Source organism: Chelonoidis abingdonii, chromosome 5 (genome assembly GCF_003597395.2).
Source record: "Chelonoidis abingdonii isolate Lonesome George chromosome 5, CheloAbing_2.0, whole genome shotgun sequence".
Lineage (NCBI taxonomy): Eukaryota > Metazoa > Chordata > Testudines > Testudinidae > Chelonoidis > Chelonoidis abingdonii.
In genome coordinates, this window is record NC_133773.1 from 19,417,001 (window position 1) to 19,440,187 (window position 23,187).

The 23,187-nt window shown below is 37.9% G+C and overlaps 1 protein-coding gene across 5 annotated transcripts in view; it reads right to left on the reverse strand.

The window, feature by feature from the left end:
• The window catches only part of WDFY3 (WD repeat and FYVE domain containing 3), a 320,770-nt gene that overhangs the window by 89,174 nt on the left and 208,409 nt on the right, over nt 1-23,187 (reverse strand). For 3 of the 5 annotated variants that reach the window (XM_032764847.2, XM_032764846.2, XM_032764842.2), the window contains 7 exons: nt 19,052-19,125; nt 18,790-18,951; nt 16,930-17,024; nt 14,196-14,316; nt 12,402-12,619; nt 4,630-4,865; nt 1,374-1,508 (listed from right to left, as the gene is read on the reverse strand). In XM_032764847.2, the coding sequence (XP_032620738.1) occupies nt 1,374-1,508; nt 4,630-4,865; nt 12,402-12,619; nt 14,196-14,316; nt 16,930-17,024; nt 18,790-18,951; nt 19,052-19,125 (1,041 nt within the window). The remainder of the gene's footprint in view (nt 1-1,373; nt 1,509-4,629; nt 4,866-12,401; nt 12,620-14,195; nt 14,317-16,929; nt 17,025-18,789; nt 18,952-19,051; nt 19,126-23,187) is intronic. The other 2 variants (XM_075066120.1, XM_032764845.2) reach the window with 1 other exon arrangement.

The following is a 23,187-nucleotide window of genomic DNA, read 5'->3' on the forward strand; positions in this document are numbered from 1 at the left end:
CACAGACCCAAATGCACTGGCCCGAGAGTCTCTTCTTGTAGCTCTTCTGACCATAATCCCTGGTGGAGTAGCAGAGTGATGTGTATCCATTAAAACAATTCTCTCTAAAACGCAGATTGAATAATTTCTGCAAAAGTGAAAGAACTATTGCATGGGAGATCGTTTGAACAGATACACACACCAAGTCTAAGTAAATATGGGAGTGTCAGACTCTCTCTTTTGATGAGTTTAGAGTCAGCATTTAAAAAAAATACCACACACATTTCCTGGCACCCAGTGGATTTCCACCAATGGACTTGTCTGTCTGTGAATGCTTCTTCATGCACAAATCTTTAACTCACATAGCTCCCAGCAGATGGGCACTGAAGTCTTAAATATTCCCCAATGATGTAAATCAGAGAAGAAATTTCCTGATCTCTGCCAAGGGCATTTTACCATCTCCACTTTTTTGTAAAGTACAAAAAATTCCAATTTTTAACATGAGTGAAAGTACTATTCATCTTACAGCCACTAGCACAAATGAATGAACTGTAGGCCAAGGGCAATTTTAGATGAGTAACAAAAGGCCAACTATGAGCAGGCTTGATAGGATTCGATTTAAATCACTAGTCAGTAAACGTTGATTTCTCACGTCACACAAAGTGACAGCTGCGCAGGGAGTCCTCTGAAGCGCTGCTATCATGGTCCCACTCACTCTCTCATAGCCAGGAGTATGGGGGCCATCCTCGGGGAGGAAATGTTCAGTAGCAGGGTGGCCTCTTCTGTGGCCAGGGATCCATTCTCCTCCTTGAGGCCCAGGCTGAAGTTCTCTGTTCTGCCCCTCCAGGTCTGCAGCCTTCCCCATACCTTGCACCCTGCAGCTCCAATGTCATGACCATGCTCATTCACTCATCGGCTTGAAGTGTAGCCATCCCTGGACAGGAGCCGTTCAGCAGCAAGGTGGCTTCCCTTGCAGCTCGTCCTCTTCTTTGGGGTTCTGGGGGGTCATGGCTTCACCAGGCCATGACCACAGGCCTTCCCTGCACCTTGTGCCAGGGTGTTTCAGGCCCCTGAAGCCCTTCTGTCAGTGCTAGGAGCCCACTGCAACCCCTGTCAGCTCTGCCCTAATGCCAACCCAAACACTCTTAGTTTCCCACAACTTTTAAAATCGTTAAAAATTTTAAAAAGATGCTTACAAATAAAAATTGATTGTCAGAGAAAAAAAACAAAAACAAAAAACCTCTGCCAATCCAAACTATGAGACAGATTTATAATTCTAGTTTGCATCATTGTTCAATGAAAAACTAACCTTTCTAATCTGTCTCTTGCATTAAGGAGTTCAGCAGAGATGAGGTGGTGTGTATAAATGGGCCCCAATGGGACTCTATACTTACTGAATTCAGCATGCTCCTGAGCATTCCCAATAATAAAAAGGCAGCTTCTGTGCAAACATTGTTGATTGAAGACACCACAGTGCCACTGGAGGCAGGAACTCCAAATATAAATGTCCAGATAGAATCTAAATCAAACTATTGGAGGTGTGAGGGAAGAAAGAAAGAGAAAAAACAAAATTAACCCGTGTTCCTATGCAATTTGATTGATTTTCTGCTTTTCTCTGTTACTGATGATTTGTTCACTTATTTTGACATGATATATCTACCTAAGTACACTAAATCATGTTCTCTCCAAGCTTCAGCCTCAAGGAACTGCATGAAAAGATCATGGAATCATTTGAAAATCATCACAAGGAATTGTTTGAAAAATCCCCTTCCCAATGAACTGACAGAACTAAACATCTTTTTTCGCAAATCTTTCACAACACTGTTCCAAATCTCAAGCAAACCTATCAACAGAATTCTGTACTAATGCTGTGACCTCAACTTACTTGATCAGTTTTCAGAACAAAATCCACAACATGCTGCATATTTAAAAAATAAACATGCTTTTCCATCAAGTTTCAAGAATGCTATTACAAAAAACAAAACAAAAAAACCATAATTAAACAGAAGACCAGACCTCCCTCCCAAAGAAGATAAGGTTATTTAAAAACCCTGATTAACCTCTGGTTTTAAATTGCAATTAAAAAACTTATTTGTTTTTAAATCAAAAGTTGCACAGCTGTTGTACTCCTTCAACTACATTCAAATTCATCTAAAGGAAAACCAGAATTTGAGGGGTTTACCTCAATATAGGATAGACATAAGCCTTACCGACCAGGGCTATCATGCATTAATGTTTATGTGAATCCAGATGTTCAAAAGAACATTTTTATCTACAGATACTGCTCAAATTTTTGTCTTCTATTTCCTGCTTGTAAAGGGATGTAAGTGCTAACCAAGTGCATTCTAAAGTGCAATTTGTCAGTTTAGAGTAGGAATTTTCCCTGAGGACCACAGAAACCTAGTCATCCTAGGATTTTTTTTTTTTTTTAAATATACAAATCCTTGACACGCATATACTGTACCAAAGAACTGAAGAGAAACTAGCACAAGACACAAAAAATACTTTTTTTCTAAGTACATCAGAAGCAGGAAGCCTCCCAAATGATCAGTGGGGCCACTGGACAATCAAGGTGCTAAAGAAACGCTCAAGGAAGAAAAGGAGAAGCTAAATGAATTCTCTGCATCAGTCTTCACTGCCAAGGATGTGAGGGAGATTTTCACACCTGAGTCATTCTTTTTAGATGACAACTCCGAGGAACTATCCCAGATCGAGGCATAAATAGAGGAGGTTTTGGAACAAATTGAGAAATTAAACAGTAATAAGTCACCAGGACCAGGTGGTATTCACCCAAGAGTTCTGAAGAAATTTAAATATGAAACTGTTGAACTACTAACTGTGGCACTTAAGCAATAGGTTACATTAGCCTCTGTACCAGATGACTGGGAGACAGCTAATGCAACACCAATTTTTAAAGAAGGCTCCAGGCAATAGAGGCTGGTAAGCCTAACTTCAGTTGCAGGCAAATTGGCTGAAAATATAGTAAAGAAGAGAATAATCAGAAACAAAGGTGAGCACAATATTTTGGGGAAGAGTCAATATGGCTTTTGTAAAGGAAAATCATAGCTCACCAATTTATTAGAATTCTTTGAGGGGGGTGTTTGGACTTTCAGAAAGCATTGACAAGATCCTTCACCAAAGGTTCTTAAGCAAAGTAAGCAGTCATGGGATAAGAGGGAAGGTCCTCTAATGGATCAGTAATAGCTTGAAAGATAGAAACCAAAGGAGAAATGATTGGTTAGTTTTCACAATGGTGATAGGTAAGTAGCAGGGTGCCCCAAGAATCTATACTGAGACCAGAGCTGTTCGACATATTCATAAATTATCTTCAAAAAGGGGTGAACAGTGAGATGACAAAGTTTGCCAACGATACAAAATCACTAAAGCTAGCTAAGTCCTGACTGACTGTGAAGAATTACAAAGGGATCTCACAAAACTGGTAACTGGATAACAAAACGGCAGATGAAATTCAACATTGATAAATGCAAACTAATGCATATTGGAAAATACAATTCCAACTATATACGAAGTGATGGGATCTAAATTAGCTGTTACCACTCAAAAAAAGACCTTGGAGTCATCATGGATCGTTCTCTGAAAACAATCTGCTCAATGTCCAGCATCAGTCAAAAAAAAAGTTAACCGAATGTTAGGAACCACTAGGAAAGGGACAGCTAATAAAACAGAAAATATCAAAATCCCACTATATAGATCCATGGTATATCCACACATTGAATACCATGTGCAGTTCTGGTTCCCAGTCTCTAAAAAGATATATAACAACCGGAAAAAGTACAGATACAGGCAACAAAAATAATCAGGGGTATGGAACAGCTTCCATTTGAGGAGCGATTAAAGAGTAGGACTGTTCAGCTTGGAAAAGAGCTGAGTAAGAGGGGATAAGATAGAGGTCTACAACACTATGAATGGTGTGGAGAAAGTGAATAAGAAGTATTATTTATCCCTTCACATAACAGAAGAACTAGGGATCACACAATTAAATGAATAGGCAGCAGGTTTAAAATCAAACAAAAAAAAGTACTTCACACACACAGTCAACCTGTGGAACTCATTGTCAGGGGATGTTGTGAAGGCCAAAAGTGTAACTGGGTTTTCTACATACAGTTAGATGCCATTTTAGAAAAAAATATTTTAATTTTTTTTAATCTTTTCCTACTAAAAACACAGTATGTAACCCCAGGAAAACACTTTTCTAGTAATAAAGCAATGTTTTCTGAACAGAGTTTCCTAGGCATAGTCAATGACATCATCCCTTTGACCCGGTTCCCACAACTGTATCTTTGCAGGCAGGCCCTTAGTGCCAAGATAGAGCCCAGGACGTCATACAGGCACCAGGGTCAGTTCATATTGATCTGAACACAGAATCTGGGACTCATTTGCTTTCTTATAAAATTTCCCCCAATATATATATATATATATATATTTTTACAAGAAATCTATTCAGTACATAATAGCAGCAGTTATGACAAGTTTTTGCCACATGTTAGTGCATTTCATCACAATATGAATCACAAACGTCTAAATATAAAGCTGATAAATTAACTATGGAATCAATTGGGGGGCAATTAATCCATTATTCTCTTTGTTGTTACACAGAATTATATTGATATCTTTCTAAATAATCCCTACCTGGCAACCCTGATTACATCGGCTGCTGCTGACAGGTGCACTGACCTGCAGGTTTTCAGGCAGCTCAGTGACTGGCTGCTGCAGGAAAAGTGCCATGAGGAGGAAATAGAGTGCAGGTACATTAGTATGCTTAGGGAGAAGTGACTGAAGAACCGGAAAGCCTGGAAAATGACAAGCATCCCGGTTAATTTCCCTGACAGTTGATCTGCCACCAGCACTCCTGCCAACATTGAACCCTAAGAGAAAGGGAAATAAGAAAGCCAAACGTGTTAACATGCAAATTACCGGTTTATAACATCATTTTTTAGTAAATTATTCAAGTACAGAAGGGAGCACTTTAGAAGTGAACAGTAACAATGAATTTATACATATACGCCACATTCATATTACCACCAACTTGTTACTTTTTCAATTACTAAATCAATGTCAAAAACTTAGTCGTAAAATCTTCACAGTATCAGATGGATGTTCTCGTACGAGTTTCTCAGTAAACACAGGAATTGTAACGCTACTTCAAATAAATGGTCCACTAGGCTCTGAGAACACCCAGTAATGACTCTTCAGAGGAAGGTTTAAAATTCCTATAAAGGACACCATATAATTACATTTCCGTGTCGAGAGTTTCATCGTAACCTCAAGTAGTTGGCTTATGTTACAACGCATTAGTCTGACTGCCAGTGTGAGTGAATGGAATTTAAAGCATTTTTCCAGATATTTCATATATGACTAGTTTTAATTTTTACTAATTAAATCAACCTGGCATGAAGGATTAAAATACTCTTAATTTACCTTTATTTCCTACCAGAAAATGGAGCCAGAGTTAAGTAAAAGCTACTGGAAGCCACAAGAGCCAGTTTATACTGCACCTTTAATACCAGTTCCTCCCAGCTCCAAAAAATGTTCAGTGATTGGGAAAAGTGCTGAATGGACAGCACTGGTAAATAATATACTCTGAAGAAGGGTACACGTTTTGCAAATAACAATGACATGCTAGTTCAGTTTCCATGACTACTCAGATACTTGGCCTTTCTGCTGACATTATCATCAGCAAGGGCAGTTAGTTACAAATATAATTTGTGATGTCAACTTTTGTTCACTAGAAACAAACTCATTTTATGCAGTCTATCAAAGAGCTATCAAATGGTAATGAAATGTTCACTACTAACTCATGTGAAATCCACAAACCTGATCCTGTAAGTGAATAGTTTCATATCCTACTTCATTAGGAATCTTTGACTTTTACTAAAATTTTTTTTTAGACATATTCAGACAAGATAATCAGATACATCATTACCACTAGTTTTAAAAGTTGTGGACCAGCAACAATTTAAAATATCTCTATACCTGGGCTCTGGTGGGTACCAACTTTGATATAATTTAAAACAAAGCCCCCCAGTTTCTTTTTAATTTTGGTCTCTATTTGTGATGTCCCCAGAACTTCTGACTGAATGAAAACTTTTTACTATATAGTTGACTTTCTACTGCATTTACAGTGAATACTAAATGAACAACACTGTCAACACTCTAAAGCATCAACAATTCTGAAACCCTAAGAAAAGAAATGCAAATACAATTATGTCTAACATTCATATATTAGAAATACGAATTATGATTAAAGATTACCCAAACAAATGGTATGTCTTGAATGCTAACAAAAATGCTCACTCTCACAACACAGTTTCAGATAAATTCTATTTTTCATAATTTTCTCCTACTTAATTAATCTTTTATTAATAACTGAAAGTTTAATTATATTTTTCCAGTTTACTACCCTGAGGGAAATGTTACAGGAAATAACTGTAAACAAAGAGAGACTTAATAGTTCCTTAATCGGAATAGCAATGTAGCATAAAATGGTTTTACAGAGAGGAATGACCTGGGTTTTAAATTTCGCTGATAAGTACAAAATATATATTCCATCTTGTAGCCAGAAGAAAAAGCACTATAAAGAAAAATTAAAACAAACAACAACAAAGTATGCTTCCAATAAAACTTTATACCTTTCTTTATTCAAAAAATGAGGATAAGTCCTTCAGTGCAGAATGACACATTTTACTATATGATGAAATGATTTCAAATACAGAAGTGGTTACTTTAGCAGACAAATACAAAAGGTATTGCCTGCAACTCTGTTAAGACTGACAAAGTAAGGGCCTGATCCCAAACCCATTAAAGCTAGTGGAAAGACTCCAATTTAAATTCAATGTGCTTTGGATCAGACCGTAAACTGGGAAGTCATTTGAGAAATTCACTCTTCATCAGTTGGGAGGAAGAGCCATATTGGATAGAATATATACTTGGCGGGGTACCAATTCAGACTTCATAATTACATGCAGACACACATCAGATAAGACAGATACACTCTTTGGTAGAGATACAGAGTATGTCTCTACTTCAAGCTGGAGGTGTCAGTTCCAGCTTAAGGAGAAATACTTGTAGTAGCTCTGACTGAGCTACCGAGATAAACACTGAGTGTAGTGGCAGCAGCGCAAGCAGTGGATGGTTTAGCCACCCTGAGTATTTACCTGACCAAGACCCTAGGTATGTATTTGAGGTGACTAGCCCCTACAGCCGCTTGGGCTGGTGTGGTTACACTCCATTTTTAATGTGCTAGCTCAACCAGATATACCACGAATATTTCCCCTCGAGCTATGATTTGCAACTCCTGCTCAAGGTAGAGACATACCTATAGCCTTGCCTTCTTTGGGGAGAAGGAGGAGCAGAGTGGGGGGTAAATCGTTTTTGTCCTTTTTGCCTCATTATAAAAGGTCTGAAAGGTTTTTGTTAACCACATATAACAGTGGTCCCCAACCTTTTTCGTCTGGCGAGCGACAAAGGACCATGGCAGTGGTCGAGCATCTGCCGAAATGCCACCGAATTTCGGCGACGATGCCTCTGGATGACTCCGCTCGGCATTATCCAGAGGTATCATCGCCGAAATGCCGCCGGATGCTTGACCGCTGACCAGGACACAGGCGCATTTAGATGGTGCCCGCGGGCACCGCGGTGGGGGCCCCTGACATACAATATTGATTTTTACATTAGAAATTCAGGTCCTGTCTAACCTGGAAAATTCTATGACTAAAGAACTAGCGAATAAAGACATCATTAGTCAAGAGGCTGAACGATGAGCAACTGAAGGAAAGGAATTTTTTCATCAGCCTGTTTAAAAAAACTGTTTCATTAATTCCTATTCAACCTAATGTCTAATGAGCTTTTTGTGTTTTTGTTAAAGATTCAACATCCCTACCTTGTTAAAAAAGAAGCAAAAGTAGCAAAACCCCAATTATTTGAAAATCCCTTCCAAGTCATCTCTTCAAAACACTGCCCAGATTACCAGAACACATTCCATACGTTGGCAACAAAACATGACAGCAAGACAGCTATGGAATTGGAACCAAGCCACTTCTCAGTGTCTCTTTTATCCCACATGACTCTGGTCTCTCATGACCTGATGCCAAGATTGATTCTTTGATGCTTGCCTTGTTTATTAAAACCCATCAGTTACTGCAATAAAAAGATTATCTATAACTTGCCTTTGTTGATGGAAAAGTCCTATAGTCTTATGTACATGCTTATGGTAGCGCATTCAAACAATTATATCATGATAACCTTAAAGGAAAATTGCAGTGAAATATTAAGTAGTTCCCAATCATTAGAACTACTACAAAACTAGCTAGTGTTCAATCCTATAAAGGGATCTGTGCAAGTGAACCTTTACAGTCTCATGGAATCCTACTATCTTCAATGACATTCCATGAGGACATAAAAGATCTATACCCTAACAGAGTTCTCTGCAAGACTGGACCCAAAATGACTAGTAACTATTTATTTTTAATGCCTGGTATATAAAAAAAATAAACAAGAAACAACAGTGATCTCTCAATCCAAACTCTCAAAAGCAACTCCCCGATCTCATTCAAATCTCTCCTAAAACCTGTCTTTCCACAATGCTCGTGAGTTCAAAATTATAAAAACTGCTTTTCTCTTTCCTGCATTTCCCTGGGTATCCTGTCTTCTCTGTGTCTCTAAGATTTTAAGCTCTTTAGGCAGATTTTTTTTTCATCTCTGGGTATTGTACAGTTCCTAACACATTGCCAGTATTAAACAAATAATATTAAAGCAGGAGGCAGCCATATTTTCAGAAAGAGAATATGGATCAAAGCAGGAAGATCAGAGCCACAGACAGAGACATTTTAAACAATTTAAACAATCAGGCCATGTTTATGTAGGTGCCTAACTATGGTTTGAAAATTTGGGCCCAAAATTGTTTTCATCTATGTAATAGACCTTATTTTCTATTTTTTGGTTGCTACTTAATGTAGAAATAGCTCTGAGGTATGAAATTCAGATCCGGATGCAAGCTTTCCCCAAGTATGGAGGAGCTCGAATGCGAAGTTCCAATTTGAGGCTACCTAAAATTCACAGATGGAGTTTGTGTCATTCCTCATTCAACAGAAGAATTTTGAATATGCCTATGATCTTCAAGTTCACATTCGTATTATTAGGAAAGGCTGACTACAGTTCAGCCCAGAATAAAAGAGAAGTGGTTCATATCCTCTTTCATAAAATTCAAACTCTAGAAGAGTTTAACTGGTCTCTCAGAGATGAACTTGCACATGTCATTCTTACTCTCAACATATATAAAGAATATGCCATGTACATACTAAAAGAAAAAAAAACTATTTAAAACAAAAAGCTTGTCTTCATATTCTGTGTGTGCACAACTGCCCTTGTGAGACTTGTACACAACAACTAAGTAGGGTTTAAAACTTGCAACGTTCACATACCAGATGCAGTAAACCTAACGTGCACTCATTACTTGAAAGCCACACTGCGTATTTCATCTACATTTTAACTTATTCTCCAAGTTATTCTTTGTAATTGGTCTTATTTTCACTGATGTATTTTTTCCTTGTGGTTTCTACCTGCCATAATTGCTGAACAGAGGTTCACAGATAAAGACTGTAACCTTCACTTAGTTATGTTAAAGGAAATCTGCTGATAAACAGTCTTCCATGCAGGGGGGCTGAAACAATCTGCATAGTGTGGGTGCTGAGAGCCACTGAACAAAACTGTAAACCCTGTATATGATGAAAACCACTTCAAGCCATGGGGTGCAGCAGCACCCCCAGCACCCCTAGTTCCGGCACCTATACTTCCATGTTAACCACCTTTAAATCAAATGTAGGGTATGTCTACACTACCACTTATGTCAGTATAATTTATGTCACTCAGCGGTGTGAATAAGCCACTCCCAGAACAACTTAAGTTACACCAACCTAAGCAGTGAAAAGCGCTACATTGGCAGGAGAGCTTCTGCCAACATAGCTTCCGCCACTCACTGGGCGGTGGATTAATTAAGTCAACAGGAGAGCTCTCTCCCATCAGCTTAAAGTGGCTACATTAAAGAGCTTACAGTGGTGCACTATACAATGTAGTCATAGCATTCGATTTTAAGGGCAGGACTTAAACTCAAGCGTGTGTGTCAATACTTCATAAGACTTAACTCCAAAGCTTCCCATGTAAAATTCCATATTGCTGGACTGGGCAAATGGTATGCATACTACTATATGACTGTCAATTGTAATTTTGTACATCTGTTCTAGACTGCGCTTTATGAAAACTCTCTCACCCCCAGTGGGCCAAATCCTAAAATAACTTACACCGTGAGTAACACCACTGATTTCACAATGGAAAAACTGTGACTGAGTCGGAGGATGGCACTAAATAGTCATCAATTGTACTGATTTTAATATTTTGAACTGTTGGAGAATTAGTCATAAACTTATTACTAAAACTTCTCTCTGAGGAAGTTACCATTTCTAGTAACTCTTGAAAACCAGGTAGATTAGTTAAACATTGTTATGTATTTACTAGCATACTATATAATAATCAGATAACTTTTAGAAGGGTTATATAACAGTTGCCTGAGAAAAACAGAATGAAAGTTCTTAATCTGCTCAATGAAACGAAGCATTATCTTGTGTTTTTTATATAAATTACATCAGACAAAGGCATATTGCTTTTCATTTGTTGATCACCAAGTGCTTTGCACAAGTCAGGTGAACTTTATCAACTGTATTTTATGCATGAAGTAACAGACAAGTTTCAGTGACTTACTCAAGGTCACATAGTGATTTAGTTACAAAGTCTGAAATTCAATTTCAGTTGTGTGACTCCCAGCCTCATAAGTAGAGCATGCTATCCCCTGAAGGGATGCCACTAAGGAGCCCATTGCAAAATCAGTTCAACTGCCACTGACTTCAAAGGGAGCAGAAGTTAGACCAACACTAAGTGCTTTTGAAAATCCCACTCTTAAATTAAATTGTAAGACAACATTGCTCCTTTCCCCTGAAGAAATCATAAGCAGAACATAGGCATGTAGCTTTTTCTTTTCATCTTGATTCAAAACCATTTTAATAAGTTAAAAGTGTTAAGCCTTGTCCACATGCAAAAGTTGCACTGATTTATACTTAAATAAGTTTTCAAATAGATTTAACGAAGTGATGCAAATCCATGTGGACACGCATAGTCTGGTTGAAGAATGAGCTAAGAATTAAACCTGTTCTTAATTAACTGAAGCTAAACCAAAACAAGCCTCATTTGAGCCAAAATATGATTGTCCACACAGCCTTTCACTCTAGTTCTACTAAATCAATTTCAAACCACACCTTAAGTTAAACCAGTGCAATTTTCTCATCCACACAAGACTAAAGGTGGCCTTTGTCCTCCTCAGCTGAGATGATTTACACTGTACAGCTAGCACTGTTTACCTGTAAAGAATCACATTTGTAATGAAAGGAAATGCTATATGCTGGCAGGGCCGGTGCAAGGAAGTTTCGCGCCCTAGGCGAAACTTCCACCTTGTCCCCCCCTCCTCCAGCCCTGTGGCAGCTCCCCGCCCCACCTCCACCCTGCGGCACCCCCACCCCCACGGCAGCTCCCTCCCTGCCCTGAGGCTCCCCTCCCCCGGGAGCCGTGCAGCACCTCCTCGCCCTAGCTCACCTCTGCTCCGCATCTTCCCCAAGCACGCAGCCTTGCTCTAATTCTCCTCCAAACAGCTGATTGGTGCTGCAAGCCTGGGAGGCAGGAGAAGTGGAGCAGCGACCGTGCGCTCGGGGAGGAACCGCTGTAAAAAAAAAAAATAAATAAAATAAAAAAAAAATTGGGGGCACCGCTTTTTGGTGCCCCCAAATCTTGGCGCCCTAGGCAACCACCTAGTTTGCCTTAATGGTAGCAACGGCCCTGTATGCTGGCATTCAAGCTGAAATTCCCCCAAAACCAGAAGGCCAGCAAAACAACACAAACAGTGTAGCAGCACTAGGGGGAGGGCAATAATCAGATAGGACATCCTCTGCTGTACACAGCATCCACCTACAAAGAGTTGGTGTTGGACATGGTGGGCAAGCTGGAGGTGTTCAAAATTGATCCAGTGGCCCACAAACTGTACAAAATCTAGTTATTTAGGCATTGTGCAGGGAGGTGAGAGGACAATTTCACCCTAAGAGAAAACTGTACTGAAATGTGCATTATGATGTGGCCATACCACTTTTAAGAGTAGTAAAAATATCACCCTTTCACATAAGAAAACTAAAATTCAGTAGCTGAAACAAATAATGGGAAGGAGCAACCAAGACAACCATACTTTTTAATACTGAAAACTATTTGATAACACCGTAAGATAAATTTTGTAATAGTAACATACAATTCTTACACGATAAAAATATCAAAAGACACATCCTTAAATCATCATAATTGAAAGCTCATACCTAGCACAGTGCCAATCTTGTTGGTCAACACAGAATCTGTCTGATCAAGCCAGCCTCCACCGCTGAGGCCTTCTTTAAACTTGATGAGTATAGGCTGATTACTTAGCAGGACCACAAGAATTCTCATGGCTGCAGTAACTGTGGTAGAGTGCAGATGTTCTTCCATAAACATCATAATCCAATCAAAACCCAAGGTCCTGACCAGTTCTTCAGATGCCCTAATGAAAAAAGGTAAAATATTTAAAGATTTCCTATAATGGGCAGCCTGGCAAGAATCAAAGTTTCAATATCAGACACAGAGAAGAACATCAGAGAAAATGTCAAAGCATGGACTGGTTTCTCAGGTAAGTGCTGCCTGTTACAGAAGAAGGAACGGTCAATAAGATATCTTTAGCAGTAACTATTACAGAGTTGTCAGTATTTCGTTCAGTGGGATGGGAGGATTGAGAATATAGTCATTGGGACTATTACAATTGGCTTTGAGATTACCCTAAAAACTGTGATGTGAAACTGGGGGCTAAACAGGAAGTTTATGTCTACAAATTGCAACTTCTAGATAATATAACTGTTTTTTAAGTGAGTCATTTACAGGTTATAAAGTTATACAGATGTTATTCAAAAAACTGGAAAACATCAAATCTCTGTGCCATGCACAGGCAGAAGGAAAGTGTAAAGCAGAAACTTTAGAAAAAATTTAGAATATATCATTTACAAATTTGGGATGTACTTGAACCACCAAAAAATTGTTGAATTCCCAGATTATGTTTGAGCTTTAAGATTTATTGCCTAAAAGCTATGGCAGAATTGAATATGCTAAGCAATCCACAAAAATACATCAAACTGGTTTGGTGCAGCCACTTGATGAAGTGATTGTTAGAATCCTTTAAAACAGAAGATCCAAACTCGACACAGAGAGTGTAAGACCCTTTTCGCTCTCCTTTATGGATCTGTTTCATGAACTGTAAATTGATAGGTCTTCACCTGAAATTTTGAATAGATTTTAATGTTTCAGAATTAATGGAGTTACTGAGAATCTTTTTATACTGGGATTATTTGATAATTAAATTTTAAGTTTTCTGGAATATGATTGCCTCTCTTGCTGTGACTGTGGATGGCCTGTCTTTTTATATTTTGTATTTTCTCGATCATTGTATATGAAGTTGTTATACAAAAGTTATAAATAAAGAATTAAGGAGAGCATTAGGAAATCCCAAATCTGGTTTTGTGTAGATTAAGGGTAAAAAATAACAACCCAACAACAGCGAAGTCACACAACTGAACACCACCTCTCTCCCACTCCCACCTTTAAAAATGAACAGATTGAATCACTGCAATTGTTATTTCTCTTAGGGAGAGTCCACATAATTCTTCTCTGGTGCAGCTCCACCCTGTGGTAGCAATAACAGTGGACTCTGTCGCTCAGACAGGGTGCAGGTGTTTTTACCATCATACTGTCTAAACACAATTAGAGGATGATTTGGAGGCTGCAGAGCAAAGTTAGATGAGACAGTAGTAAAAAAACACTGTCCACTGTTGCTACCAAAAGGTGGGAATACATGGTTGAAGAATTATGTATCTGATTTTTTCTAGTATAGTCAAAGCCAAATCCTGCTTTCAGTGACACCAGTTTATATTATGAATAATTTCACAGGAGTTCCTCTGGATTTATACCAGTATAACTAGTGATCGGAGTGTGGCTCAGCAGACTTTCTCCCCCTTTACCTGTTATCATAAATCAAACCCACTGCTACAGTCACCTCCTTCTTCTCCATCAGATGAGTTATTTGTACTTACTGCAAGTTAACACTTGTCTTTTCTTTAGACGTGTATATAAGTTTGAGAAGGATATCTAAAAGTCTGTTCCGCAGAAGAATAAGATTAGCAGACGCAAGGCCTCCAAAATCATCTTCTGTTCCTAAACGTAAAATACATGAATTATGAAGCAGACAGCTTTAAAACAGGCGCAGTCTAAAATAATAATACTAGACATTAAAAGCAGGGTGAACAGAAAAAAAAACAAAACACAGTCAGTTTGATATATAGAATCATAGGACTGGAAGGGACCTTGAGAGCTCATCTACTCAGTTCTTTGCACTCATGGCAGGACTAAGTATTATCTAGACCATCCTTGATAGGTGTCTGTCTAACCAAAAATCTCCAATGATGGAGATTCCACACACTCCCTGGGCAAATTATTCCAGTGTTTAACCACCCTGACAATAGGGAAGTTTTTCCTAAAGATCAACCTAAACCGCCCTTGCTGCAATTTAAGTCTATTGCTTCTTGTCCTATCCTCAGAAGTTAAGGAAAATAATTTTTCTCCCTCCTCTGTGTAACAACCTTTTATGTATTTGAAAACTGTTACATCCCCTCTTAGTCTTCTCTTCTCCAGATGAAACAAACCCAATTTTTTCCACCTTCCTTCTTTGTTTTCTAGACTGTTAATCATTTTTGTTGCTCATCTCTGGACTTTCTCCAATTTGTCCACCTCTTTCCTGAAATGTGGTGCCCAGAACTGGAAACAACAGTTCAGTTGAAGCCAAATCAGCGCAGAGTAGAACTGAAGAATTACTTCTCAAATCTTGCTTACAACACTCCTGCTATACATCCCAGAATGAGATTTTCTTTTTTTTTGCAACAGTATTACACTGTTTAACTTGTGATCCACTGTGACCACGAGGTCCCTTTCTGCAGTACTCCTTCCTAAGCAGTCATTTCCCATTTTGTACATATGCAATTGACTGTTCCTTTCTAAGTGGAGTGCTTTGCATTTGTCCTTATTGAATTGAATAATATGCTCCTTATTATGCAACCTGGACAACAAACCTGCTATTGCAAAATAAGGAAGGGGTAAGATTAGTTTCATTTTCTTTTAAGCACAGATTCCAAAGTATATCAGCCCAGCCACTTCCATATTGTATTTGCACACAACGATGTGGGATGCATCAGAGTTGCAAAACTCCTCCACTAAGAAAAAAATGTTCAACTTTTCTGCATGGAGTAAACAGAGATATTCCAAGTATAAAATTCTTAACTGATTGTTAGTCCTGCAGCATCATAAATATGCCTGGTGCTCTATAGAAAAATAAAAAACATCCTGCCCCAAGGAGCTTACAATCTAGTGACAAAAAGCCCCAAACAAACACAACCGCCCGCCCCATACACAAACACAAAAACCCCTATAAGGGATTTAGATACTGGGGAAGATTCAAGGATAGAAAGGCTAAAGAAAGAAGTTGATATTGCATCTTAAGGGCCACTTTTTTGTTAGTGTTTGTTTCTTTCTACGGTACCTTCCTTCACTTCAGCTTGTGAACTTATGTGTGCACACAGACGAAAATCAGGTTTTTACATTCTGCAGGAAAAGCACGTTGTGAGGGAAGTTTAAAAAAAAAAGAGGGTGGGTGCATAGAGATCCAGAGATAGGTGTTTGCAGAAAAAAAGAAGCATGGGAGTGATCTACCGCAAACAAGTGTTTCTCAGACATTTTATTTGAATGGACCAAACCTTAATAAATCGACCTTAGAATCCACTGGTCTACCAATTTATGATATCCCACATCACTTCCCCATGCATTGAATTGTGTAATATCCCTGTGACAGCTACAGCAAACACTTATTTTAAAAATAATGCTAAAGGAAGATATTTACATATTTACTTCTCTTTCAATACAATTTAATAGCTGGAAACAAGGAAGAGAAACATGCCCATTAACATCTCACACAATACATAAAGGATTCCTGTAATGCTAAACAAAGGATCTCCATAGACTCTGAAGGCAATTCTTTTAAATAAAGGGAAAGAAAAACAAAATTCAGAGAGAGAAGTACAATACACATTCTTTAATACCTCCTCAACTGAACAATCACTACTACAATTGTACTGTTTTTAATTGCAGCTTTTAATTATAGTTACTAATGATGTATCAATAAGATCTTGGAACTTTCAGGACAGGAGGAAGTTTAAGATGCCAGGACTACACAGTGGCTACATTTTCCTGCTTCAACTTTGTGACAGGAGTTTCACTGGAATTTCTTATGTCTGTAGCTATAAATAAAAAATGTTTAAAAAGTACCTAACGAAGTGTTCATTTGCAGAGGAGACATAGGCAATTACTTTTTTTTGCATGAAAAAACAAAAACAAACACAAAGAAAACAAAAAACAGACCATACTAATTGATGCTTTCACTTCTTTTTACTGAGTGAAAGAGATGCCACATTTGGAGGACAGATGGCACCAGTCATCTCTCTCTTATTTAAGAGGTGGAGATGGTCAATTGTTTTTGAAGAAGTGAGTGGGAGGAAGTAGAAAGAAAATATAGCGTTAAGTGAAGGAAAACAAAATGAGAGCAGATATAAACAGGTTTTATTTTTGCACTGCTTGCTTTGCACGCAACATTTAAAACTAACGTGAAGCCAGTATATTAGAATTAAAATGTAGAGATCATCATCAATAACAATTTAAGAGCATTTAAGCACACAGTGTGTGTCCCAGATGATTATTTCTCAAGCACTGGAAGCTACTTACCAGTTTCAAGATTTTCTTCATTGTTTATCTCCATGACTACAAACTTCTCACAGACTGCAAATGTAGGCAAAGTGGAAGAGATGACCTGTCCAAACCTTTATGGATAGAGAATTACAATGTGTATTTCTGTGACAGATGGACTTTAATCTGTCAATAATTCACATCTAATAGACTAAAAGTACTAGAAAGGTGAAAGCATACCAAAAATGTTAATCCCATCACTTGTAAAGACAAAGTTGGCCTCATTCTAACATTGCTGGTCAACTGATATGCAAACCAGAATGCAGTCACTTTGACCCATTCAGGTAGCTTATGTACTTACTAGGTAAAATACATTAAAAATGTTAGGTTTTGAGAGAGGAAATTTGGAAATACCTCCAGATCCAGACCAAAGGAATGTTAGAAGATATAGGGGACAATCATTGCTCAGAGACTATAATAATGTTCCCCAAGATGGTAAACCTTATCAAACATTACTCTTTAAAGTGATAATGAAATCTTAACTGGCATGGGTGATATGATAATGAATGATCTCACCCCCACAGGCGTAAAACATAGCCAAAACACAAATGTGATCTCAGAAAGCGGGAAGAATGACAGCTCCTTGGAGGGGAAAGACTGTCTTAGTGACAGGATACCTAAGGAAAGGGGCAAAGATAAGATATCGCATATATCACTGTAACTAATCCAAGATGTACCTACCTATCTTAACTCTTACAGAGTTACATATACCATTTTTTTATTTTAATCTTATTTTGTCTCTCTTTATTCTTGTTTTGATGACAAGTCACTGTGGAAAAAGTCACCACCTACCCTGGAGCTCTTAATTTTGGCAACACTCTAGGAAATGCCACCGAGGTTCTGGCTGTTGTACAGGGAAAGCCAGTGGCCATGAGGAGTTGGAGAAACAAGGAACCAAATGTTACAACTTATTCGTTTAGTAATAAAATTAAAGATACGCCCTATAGTATCTGTGTAAATTCTGTCCTGCATACTAAAAATGGAGCCAGGAAAGATGTTTGATCCTATTCAAATCTTTGATTTTACTGGTTTTGCTCAAGAAGCAAAAAAAAAGCCAAAAAAACCCAGCCTCCCTGCTGCAAAATACCCAAAACACTGCAAATTTCTACCCATATGCAATATCGTAACATACAAGTGGCAAACTTTATCTTATCAGAGAATTTTACCTGTTAGCTAGAAGTAAGTCTCTCAGATAAGAATGACAAACGTTGGCAAATGCTGCATTTTAATGGTGAGCAGTATGACAACTCTATGGGTTCTGAAACAACGCCTCAATTTAAGTAGAAGTGACACAGACTTAACAATATCCAAGGAAGTTTCATCATCTCTCATAGTAGCTGTGGAATTAGAACACCGTGTTCCTCCATTACTGCCCTACATTCTGGAAAACATTTTATGGCAGAGAGGTTCTCAACCTGGGGGTCAGGACCCTCAGGGGATCACGTGGTTATTACATGGGGTTCGTGAGCTGTCAGCCTCCACCCCAAAGCCTGCTTTGCTTCCAGCATTTATAATAGTGTTAAATATATAAGAGAGTGTTTTTAATGTATAAAAGAGGTTGCACTCAGAGGCTTGGTATCTGAAAGGGGTCACCAGTACAAAAGTCTGAGAACCCCTGTTTTAAGGCGTATCAGTATTCAGGCATTTCTGTTTTGACTTGGATTTAAGATACAAGTCGATGCACTGGCTTTAAACTGTTTTCTGTGTTTAGTTCTGCCATTTCTACTGGAACTATTCTATACAAAAACACTTTTATTTTAGTCACCCGAGTTCCCTATCAGCAGGTTTCTTGCAAAAGCACCAGGATCTTTAAAATAAATCAGAAAAGGTTTGTGCTACCTGAGCAGGTCACTGCTGCTGGGGAAGCCCTGAAGCAAAAAGCTCAGTACATTACTAATTGCAGCAATAGTTGGCTGGGACAAAGACATATCTCGAAGAGTCAGCAACAGTTTGGGAATTAGCTGGAACTCCCTCATTAATTTAGCATTCCTTGAGGCTTCACTGAAAAAGAGAAAAAGATTTAATAAAAATGAGAACATCTATGTATTTGTGTAATTTGTTATCTCGTAGGCTTTATTATGAGGCCAGTGTCAACTAATACCTGGACTCTGTGAGAAGTTCAATGAAGTGCTCAAATAACGAAAGATGAAGCTCATATGGTGCGTGAAGCCAGACCTGGAATACACAATACACAGTGGTACATTCTGTATACAAATCAATATTCTTGGTTAAGTTAAACAAAAAGTTAACATCCTATTTAATATACCAAGAGACAGACAAGCCTGGCTTACTGCTTTAAAAAAAAAAAAAAAAAAAAAAAAAAAAAGTCAAACAGTGGATTAAAATCCTTGCTGTACATCATAATTATCCTGTGCACTCTGTTCAAATGATAATTTCAAAGACATAAATTACATGACTATCAGTCTCAAATAAAGTTTAAATACATGTACAAAAGACTACAGGGCACCAAAAGTTCTCTCTCGGTGTATAGTAAAATGGGAATTAAGTTTAATACCATCAGAGTTTAATATCGAAAACTAATAAGTTTATGAGTTGCTTTCAGTCTTTCATGAAAAACAAAGCAGAGATGACCCAAACTGAACAGTTTCATGGAGAACAAGATCTTTGACACCACACCTGTTACTTTGTTGAATATATTATCTTGGTGAAACCATTGAACAGCAGGATCTTCAACAAAATACGTATTATTTTGATGATCTTATTCTCTGTGAAAGGAGATATTGCTCTGCTGAAGATCCTACTCTATGTTAACCTATTCAGCTGGCTCAAGACATCTACTGCTGAATCAGCAGAATAACGGTTGTTGAAAAAAATTTTGAACAAACTTTTTTTGGTTAAAAAATTACTTTTTTCAAAAAACAATACAATGTTGAAAAAAGCAAATTGGTTTTTTGGAAAACAAAGGTAATTTGACAAAAAAATTTCAAACAGCTCTATTGTTGCTCTGATTCAAAAGTGGAGGAATGCAATATTGGTAGTTTGATCTGTTCACATCTTTGCTTTTTTGAATTTAGGTTAGATATAATATAAAGAACAATATTAACAGGCACACAATACTTGTGTGTATTAGCATATTTTAAATAAGCAAAAATGGGCACAAACTCATTTTTCTTTTCTGTAGATCACCTGTGAAAGTTTAAAGTCAAAGGATCAACTTTACATTTCCTTGCTACTTATTCATAACCTTAATATATTTAAGCATAATGCACCTTGATGGATTTTTAAAGCATATCACCAGTACTAATAAGAGAGCTGTAAGAATTCCATAAAAGTTAATTAAAAGGAAATGCTACAGGAACAAATAGGCTCAATTTTCACACATGGTCTCCTTTGTATAATGTCCCCAAATGTGTATGTAGACACCTACATTGACACACAGGGCACTTCTGTGCCATTGAAAACTGGGCACTTCTGTGCCTTAAGAGCTGATTTGAACAAAACAGAATATCCTTTTAGGGAGTTAACATTTGAAAATAGGGATTCCCAATTAAAAAAATAGCAAATACTACAGAAACAAGATTGTTAACTCAGCTTGTGTTTTGCATAGGTAAGAAGCAGAGAGAATTCAACAATGCGTGATCAGAGTTCTGTGTTTTATCTTAAGAACATAAGAATGGCCCTACTGGGCCAGACCAAGGTCCATCTAGCCCAGTATCCTGTCTTCCGACAGCGACCAGTGCCAGGTGTCCCAGAGAGAATGAACAGAACAGGTAATCAGCAAGTGATCCATCCCCTGTTGCTGATTCCCAGCTTCTGGGAAACAGAGGCTAAACACCATTCCTGCCCATTCTGGCTAATAGCCTCCATGAATTTATCTAGTTCTTTTTTGAACCCTGTTATGGTCTTGGCCTTCACAACATCTTCTGGAAAGGAGTTCCACAAGTTGACTGTACATTGTGTGACGAAATACTTCCTTTTATTTGTTTTAAATCTGCTGCCTATTAATTTCATTTGGTAACCCCTAGTTTTTGTGTTATGATTTTATACACCTCAATCATATCTCCCCTTAGCCATCTCTTTTCCAAGCTGTAAAGTCCCAGTCTTATTAATCTCTCCTTTTAAGGAAGCTATTCCATACCTCTAATCATTTTTGTTGTCCTTTCCTGAACCTTTTCCAATTCCAATATATCTTTTTTGAGATGGGGTGACCACATCTGCACACAGTATTCAAGATATGGGTGTACCATGGATTTATATAGAGGTAACATGATATTTTCTGTCCTGTTATCTATCTCCTTCTTAATTATTCCCAGCACTGTTATTTATTTTTTTGACAGACACTACACATTGAGTAGATGTTTTCAGAGAATTATCCACAATGGCTCCAAGATCTCTTTCTTGAGTGGTAACAGCTAATTTAGACCCCATCATTTTATATGTATAGCTGGGATTATGCTTTCCAATGTGCATTACTTTGCATTTATCAACATTACATTTCATCTGCCATTTTGTTACCCAGTCACCCAGTTTTGAGAGATCCTTTTATAGCTCTTTGCAGTCTTAACTATCTTCAGCAATTTTGTATCATCTGCAAATTTTGCCACCTCAGTGTTTACCCCTTTTTCCAGATCATTTCTGAACATGTTGAATAGGACTGGTCCCAGAACAGACCCCCGAGAGACACCACTATTTACCTCTCTCTATTCTGAAAACTGACCCTTTGTTTCGTATCTTTTAACCAGTTACCAATCCACGATAGTACCTTCCTTTTATCCCGTGGCAGCTTACTTTGTGTAAGAGCCTTTGGTGAGGGAACTCGTCAAAGGCTTTCTAAAAATCTCAGTACACTATATCTACTGGATCCCCTTGGTCCACATGTTTGTTGACCCCCTCAAAGAATTCTAGTAGATTGGTGAGGCATGATTGCCCATTACAAAAACCATGCTGACTCTTCCCCAACAAATTATGTTTATCTATATGTTTGACAATATTGTTCTTTATTATAGTTTTAACCAGTTGGCCTGGTGCTGATGTCAGGCTTACAGGCCTGTAATTGCTGGGATCACCTCTGGAGCACTTCTTAAAAATGGGTATCACATTAGCTATCCTCCAGTCATCTGACAGAGAACCTGATTTAAATGATAGGTTACAGACTACAGTTAGTAGTTCTGCATTTTCACATTTGAGTTCCTTCAGAACTCTTGGATGAACACTGTCTGGTCCTGGAAACTTATTGCTGTTTAATTGATCAATTTGTTCCAAAACTTCCTCTAATGATACCTCAATCTGAGACAGTTCCTCAGATCTGTCACCTAAAAAGAATGGTTCACATTTGGGAATCTCCCTCACATCCTCAACAGTGAAGACCGATGCAAAGAATTCATTTAGTTTCTCTGCAATGGCCTTATCATTCTTGAGTGCTCCTTTAGCACCTTGATTGTCCAGTTGCTCTGCTGGTTGTTTAGCAGGCTTCTGCTTCTGATATACTTATTAAAAAATGCTATTACTTTGAGTCTTTGGCTAACTGTTCCTCAAATTCTTTTTTCGCTTTCCTAATTGTGTTTTTACACTTCATTTGCCAGTGTCTATGCTCCTTTCTATTTTCCTCACTAGGATTTAACTCCCACTTTTTAAAGGATACCTTTTTGCCTCTCACTGGTTCTTCTACTTTGTTGTTTAGCCACAGTGGCTCTTTTTGGTTCTCTTACTGTGTTTTTTAATTTGGAGTATACATTTAAGTTGAGCCTCTCTTATAGTGTCTTTAAAAAGTTTCCATGCAGCTTGCAGAGATTTCACTTTTGGCGCTGTACTCTTTAATTTCTGTTTAACTAACCCTCTTGTTTTTGTGTAGTTCCCCTTTCTGAAATTAAATGCTACAGTACTGGGCCGCTGCGGTGTTTTTCCTGCCATAGGGATATTAACTTTAATTACCAGTATATTATGGTCACTATTACTAAGAAGTCCAGCTATATTCACCGTGTATAACATCATATGTAACATGCTTTGCCATTCTTCACACAACAGTATAAGATAAGGACAGAATAACAGCATTTAACTCTGGATTACTTTACTTTTATTGGTTTAAAACTGCAAGCTAAGGGTTCTTTTTGTAGGTCATGCATATGGAAGTTTAACGGGGATCTGATACACGATTCAGAAATGCTGTACCGGAATTTTACCCCACTGTTATTTTCAATGTATCGTTTGTATCTCAATATATTTACTGCATAAAAACATACAGGTTAGCAGAAACTGCTGTTCAACTGCTAACTGCAA